A 6916-nucleotide genomic window follows, 5' to 3' on the forward strand; every position below is an offset into this window, starting at 1 on the left:
TCCACCTCTGATCAGCTCTGCTTAACACACCCTCCCCCTCTCTCTCATTGGTGCCTGTATGCATGGGTGGTTCCTGATTGGCCACCAGCAACTGTCAGTCATCATCAGTTCTGCCTCTCTCTGTGTGACTGCAGGATGGTCCCAGGACTATAAATACAAGAGCCTGTGGGAGAGAGAGACTTAGTTCTAGAGTTTTCTTGGTGCTTGTGAGCAGGAATAGTGAAGATGGTTTCCCAAGTGTGTCAGAACTACCACAAGGACTGTGAGGATGCTGTTAACAAGCAGATCAACCTGGAGCTCTATTCCTCCTATGTTTACCTCTCCCTGGTGAGCTTTGTGGAATTGAAGCCTGTGCTATGATAGTGTTGACCTGTTTGGTTTTTATGCTGGGTTAATGAATTAGCTGTAACATGTATTATTTTCTGTGGCCCTTCCCCTGTTGCAATCTAGTGCAGGTCTTATCACTGACTCTCTGTTCAAAACTTGACCACTGTCTTCATGTCCAACTGGCTCCTGGATGTGGATGCCCAGCTTGCTGTCTCTGGACAATGTAACCCTTGGTGATTTTTTTCATCTAACTCTGGAGGGATGATCTGGTCTTGGTCAATAATTAATTTTTGTAAAACTTTGGTTGTATTCCTTTTCTCAACAAAAGCTTTTCCTGACACAAATATACTCCTTTTTTAAAACCTTGCCCTATTCACCGGACTGTCTTGTGCTCAAGATGTCAAGTTCCCTGAACTAAAAGAACAGCTGCTGCTAGACATTAAACACTAACAAAAATAGCTAGAAAAGCTCTACAGAGCTGGAAGAAATCCAAGCTCTGGGTCCATTGACCCTTTCTCAGAAGTGGCTTTGAGCTATGCAATGTGAGGAAAGGGGCACATTTTCAGACTATGTATGTGTTTTTTTTTCTTTCTCTCTAACAAAGCAGTTAAAATTCTGTGGAGTGGGTGGTAGGACACTGCGGTTATTCAGGTGGGTGATAGTGATAATGAGACTGCTGACTGAGCTTTCTGGTTGTGTTAATGAACACATGTCCCTTCATTCAGTTGGACAGGGGCCGAACTGGTCTCCACCTCCTGAACAATAGTGTTTCTAACCTGCAGAGCAGGGATGTCTAATGGCTCTAGACAGCTCTCCCCTTCATCATCCATGGAAGGTGACTTCCTGCTTTGTCTGTTTTTTTAACCACTTAAATGTGGAATCCAGATGGTGCCCAGGTTAGTTCCAGAGTGAGGAGTGTCATTCATGAATTTCAGACAGTTTCCTTTTAGCCTCTCTCTTCCCACAGTTCTCTTACTTTGACCGGGATGATGTTGCCCTGCATCACTTTGCTGAGTTCTTCAAGGAGCAGTCCCATGAGGAACGGGAACACGCTGAGAAACTGATGGCATTCCAGAATAAACGTGGAGGTCGAGTCATCCTGCAGGACATCAAGGTTAGATTCTGAAGCCTTCTGTTTGCAGCTTTTTGTGAGCAGCTACAATCGACTGGTATCTCCATCTATTTAGCTTTAGCCTTGAACAAATACTGTGTGAAGGGGAGGGTGTTCACCAAAATAGGATTCCTTTAGGTTGAAAGGAAATACTCTGCACTTATGAGGAACCAGAATAGTGAGTAGATATCAATGTGAATGACTCTCCTTCAGACAGAATGAGGTAACAAAAGCTAAGACAGGAAATTGTTGCACTGTGGAAAGTAGCAGTGTCCAGCCTTTCTGAATCTGGAAGATGTTTCTAACACCACAATAGTGAAGCCAGGAACTACTTCCATTGGTACCTATTCTCTACATGTGAATTCTGAGAATCTACATTAACAGTAGAATGTGTTTAGAAAATTTGTTATTCCCTCAGTACAAAATCTAGTTGTTGTCTTCAAATTCAAGTTGGTTTGCAGTACCTCCCCTACAATGATGAGGGATAACTAACTGATCAGATGTAGACTAATGATACAACTGCCTGCTGAACTGTGCTTTCTGTTCCTGCTTCCCTCCCTCCAGAAGCCAGAGCAGGATGAGTGGGGCAGTGGTCTGGAGGCAATGCAGAGAGCTCTGCAGATGGAGAAGGATGTGAACCAGAGTCTGCTGGATCTGCACAAACTCGCCTCTGGCCACACTGACCCTCATGTGAGTTTGTAAACTTTCTTCTTGGAAGAAAGTGGTGTGTTTGTGCACTCTCTGGGTAAAAATCCAATTACCTTCTCCCAGCCTCCTGCAGGCTGGTAAAACAAACTTACAAATGCATCACCTCAGTGGACCTCCACCTGGTTGTGATGGTCACATCTGTCATGGGGGTCACTTTCAGACACTTTTGATCCTCTGGATTAATTTTCTCTTCCAGCTGTGTGACTTCCTGGAGAGGCAATACTTGGATGAGCAAGTGAAGATGATCAAGAAGCTGGGAGATCACATCACCAACCTGAAGAGACTGGGAGCCCCTGACAATGGCATGGGAGAGTACCTGTTTGACAGGCTCACACTCGGCTGAATGGGGTCAATAATGTGTATGTTGTACATGGTGACATAATGCTAGTAACTTGGTTGTGCTCTGAGCAAATTAAAATAGTGTTCACCATGCAACTGAGTACTTTGCATAATTTCACAGCTGCTTCTGGCTCTTGGTATTGCTGTTTGACACCTGATCATGAAGTGTTTTTCTGTTCTGATTAACCTTTGATTCAATGCCTGCCCCACTGGCTTGCTCCTTTTCTCTTGTTTGTAGGAATTAGGTGGGCAATCCTTGTAGTGGAAATTCCACAAGTGTTCAGTTTGGGTTTTTTTGGCTAGTAAGCAGTGTTGTATTGACTTCTTTATTCCAAACCAGCTTCTGGTCAATATCTTCAGTGAAACCAGCCCCCTGTCTCAATGTTAGACACTGCCCTTGCAAATGTTTAGGTCTCTTTTGTAAATAAGCAGGGGCAGGAAATAGCAAGTTTGGGGAGCATCTGTGGAGAGAAAACTGTTCAGTCCCAGGACCCAAGCTTTCCAGCAATTTTGTTGTCGCACTTCAAATCTAATGATTTGAGCATACATTCACTCTTTTTGGAACAGGAATATATATAGCAGAACATCCAGCATTTCAGATGCACTGATCTTTAGCATTTAGATAAGCAATTGTGTCCAGATGTGGGAAATTGGTTTCTCTCTTTTGCTGCGGTGGTGGAAGGAGTGAGGGCAGTGGCTGTTTGTAGGAGAATGGCAAAGTTTGTTTTCTTGTGTATCAGTCTCTCTGCTTCTAGACAATGATCCTGATTAGGTAATGAAGCAGTCCCCACCTTCGAGCCCCTGTGGTAGAACTTCTATCACTTCTCTGCAGTCTAAGGACGCCAAATGCTCATGACACCAGGAGAAAATAAAGCTCGAACCCAAATGCCACTGGCAGAAAGCAGCAGTTCCTATTCTTAGCAAGGAAATAAGCTCTCCTGATGTAGATTGACTGACTGGAATGTACCTACACCTGCAGAGCACTCTGGCTGCCTAATTACTGATGCTCAGGGGTGACAGATTCCTTTATAAAAAGGATGAGGATGTCTCTGAGCTGACACCATTTATCCATTTCCGATTGCCCCCCGCCAAAGCCAGGTCAGAGTGTCACGCTTTGCTGTGGTTGCAGTGTCATATGCAGGCCAGACTAAGTAAGGATGCATTTTTGACACTGAATTTAATGCTACTCATCAGTTTCTTAATTCTAGAACTCCAGAGAGTTGTTGCACAGAATTAGAAGATCAGTCCACCACTCCAGAAATGTGATGGCCTCCCGCTCCCACCAGCCACGAGATTCATTCTTTGCACCACTGACACACACAGAGTACACTGTGTACTGCCTCCCAAAAGCTGCAGAAATCCACCATCGCTCCTGAGACAATACTTTCCATAGCCCTAATTACGTGCCATGGGAGAAAAGCATCTGATACAGGGGAACACCACCCCCTCTAACGACTCCACCAAGCGACATGCCATCCTGAGTTGGAAACGTGACCCGCCATGCTCCAGGGTCGGTGGATCAGAATCCTGGAATTCCCTCACTCAGAACATTATGGATCTGACGACAGCAAATAGGCAACAGCAATTCAAGAAGGAAAGCCACCACATTCTCTCATGGTGAGCCTGATCTCAGACCGGGTCCAATACCTCGGGATGGGCCTTCTTTTGTGAAATTGTCAAGTCCTAGTTCAACCCCATCTGGAGTGCACTGTTCCAGTAGGTTCAATCCAAAGATGCTTATGCACAGAATTTCTGGAATGAACCTGGGCAGAAAGTTAATTGGCTACGATGATAATAGTTTTCCCAAGTCTCTCGGTGTAGAAGTGGAAGGGATGTCTGTGCTTGAAATTTACAAGTAGATTCATGGATTTGACAGGGTAGATAGAGAGATCCTGCTTCTTTTCAATCCCATTCCAGGACCGAGAGTGGGGAATATGATTACATTCCTAGTAGTAGAAGTAAATCATCCATGATAAAGCAAAAAACAGCTGCTTTTTGGAAAGGATAATATGTGAATGAGCAGTTAGATATTTATTCGGTAAGATATTGATGTTGCCAATCACTTTCCCATTGCAACATATGACCAAACAGGTTGATGTGGTGTATATGGATTTCGGCAAGGCTTTCGATTAGGCTATTGTACAAAATACGGAGGAATGGGATTGTGGGAGATATAGCAGTTTGGATCAGAAATTGGCTTGCTGAAAGAAGACAGCGTGGTGGTTGATGGGAAATGTTCATCCTAGAGACCGGTTACTCGCGGTGTACCGCAAGGGTCGGTGCTGGGTCCACTGCTGTTTGTCATTTTTATAAACGTAGAAGGATGGGTTAGTAAATTTGCAGACGACACGAAGGTCGGTGGAGATGTGGATAGTGACGAAGAATGTTGTAGGTTACAGAGAGACGTAGATAAGTTGCAGAGCTGGGCTGAGAGGTGGCAAACGGAGGTTAATGCGGACAAGTGTGAGGTGTTGTACTTTGGTAGGAGGAACCGGAAGGCAAAGTACTGTAAGATTCTTGGTAGTGTAGATGAGCAGAGAGATCTCGGTGACCATGTACACAGATCCTTGAAAGTTGCCACCCAGGTTGACAGGGTTGTTAAGAAGGCATACAGTGTTTTAGCTTTTATGAATCCAGGGATCATGTTCCGGAACCAAGAGGTTATGCTGCAGCTGTACAAAACTCTGGTGCGGCCGCACTTGGAGCATTGCGTACAATTCTGGTCACCGCGTTATAAGAAGGATGTGGAAGTTTTGGAAAGGGTGCAGAGGAGGTTTACTAGGATGTTGCCTGGTATGGAGGGAAAGTCTTACGAGGAAAGGCTGAGGGACTTGAGGCTGTTCTCGTTAGAGAGAAGAAGGTTGAGAGGTGACTTAATTGAGACATATAAGATAATCAAAGGGTTAGACAGGTTGGATAGGGAGAGCCTTTTCCCTAGGACGGAAACGGCGAGCACGAGGGGGCATAGCTTTAAATTGAGGGGTGAAAGATATAGGACAGATGTCAGAGGTAGTTGCTTTACTCAGAGAATAGTAAGGGTATGGAACGCTTTGCCTACAACGGTCGTAGATTCACCAACTTTAAGTACATTTAAGTCGTCATTGGACAAGCATATGGACGTACGTGGAATAGTGTTGGTTAGATGAGCTTCAGATCGGTATGACAGGTCGGCACAACGTCAGGGCCGAAGGGCCTGTACTGTGCTGGAATGTTCTATGTTCTATAACATAAAAGATTAATGCATTTTGGTTGAGAAACATAGAAAGACAAAACAGGCTCGATGTTACAAATCTGAGGTGAGTACGGGAGCAGAGGGACTTTGGGTTTCAAGTATGTGATTATCTGAAAGTGGCCGAGCGGGACTAACCTGCTGTGAAGAAGGCTTTTGTGAAATGTGTGTTTTCAAATAGATGCGGAGAGTATAAAAGCGAGGAATAGATGTTACACCTCCACAAATCATGGGTTAGACCACATTTGCAGTACTGTGTTCAGTTCTGGGCATGGTATTTAAGGAAGGACATTAAAGCCCTCGACAGAGTTCAAAGGGCATTTACGAGAATGACACCAGGAATGAGGGATTTTAGATACAAGGAAAGATGAAGGAAATTGGGATAAATCTCCTTGAAGCATAGTTGATTAAGAGGTGTCCCCGTTGAAGTGACAAAAATAATGAACATTCTGTCAGGGTAAAGGAGGATATCCTGTTTTCACCAGTTGATACGGCAGTGATGAGGGGTCACAATTTGTCAGTAAGGGAGCTCTGAGATGAGGACAAACCTCTCTATTCAGAAGGTTGTTAGGATTTGGAATCTGATGCCTGGGAGAGTGGCGGAGGTAGATCCCATAGGTGGCTTCAAAACAAGAGCTGGATATATACTTGGGAGTGACGAATATAGAGGGTATAGGGCTGGAGAGGGGGACTAGGTGGGTAGCTCTTTCGGAAGCCGATACGGACATGATGGGCTGAATGGCCTCTGTCGTTAAAAATCCTCTGAATGTCCACCCAGGAACTTTTGTAAATTTTGGGTTTGTATTCCTCTCAGTCTTAAATGTCCAACCCAGTCCTCTTACATCAGGATACCCTGATCCTGGACTCCCCCATCATTGGGAACATCCTTCCTGTCCTTGCCCCGTCTGATCCTGTCACAGTTTTCTATGACCCAGAGCCAATTTGCCACCTTTCTGTCTCATATCCCAGCACAACAGGCTGAGAAACTGACACCTCTTCTTCATTGACTTCCTCGTGCAGTTTGTCACAACCACCTTAATTTAGAAACAAAATGTTAAAGCTTTTTTCAATTGCCAGTCATCATCAGTTCTGCCCTTCTCTGTGTCAGTGCGGGATGGCCCCCAGGAGTATAAATACAGAGCTTGTCGGGGAGCAACTCAGTTCTAGGGTGGTCTTGGTTTTAATGAACAAGGCTAGTGATG

At 44.8% G+C, this 6916-nt stretch overlaps 1 protein-coding gene across 1 annotated transcript; it reads left to right on the forward strand.

The window, feature by feature from the left end:
• Positions 1-225: 225 nt before the first annotated feature.
• On the forward strand, positions 226-2489 carry LOC132206379 (ferritin, heavy subunit-like). The gene is made up of 4 exons (XM_059640452.1): positions 226-327; positions 1295-1441; positions 2003-2128; positions 2343-2489. Exons 1-4 carry the CDS (start codon positions 226-228, stop codon positions 2487-2489), a joined length of 522 nt encoding a protein of 173 aa, XP_059496435.1.
• The last annotated feature ends 4427 nt before the right edge of the window (positions 2490-6916 follow it).

This window comes from Stegostoma tigrinum, chromosome 38 (assembly GCF_030684315.1).
Source record: "Stegostoma tigrinum isolate sSteTig4 chromosome 38, sSteTig4.hap1, whole genome shotgun sequence".
NCBI classification, from domain to species: domain Eukaryota; kingdom Metazoa; phylum Chordata; class Chondrichthyes; order Orectolobiformes; family Stegostomatidae; genus Stegostoma; species Stegostoma tigrinum.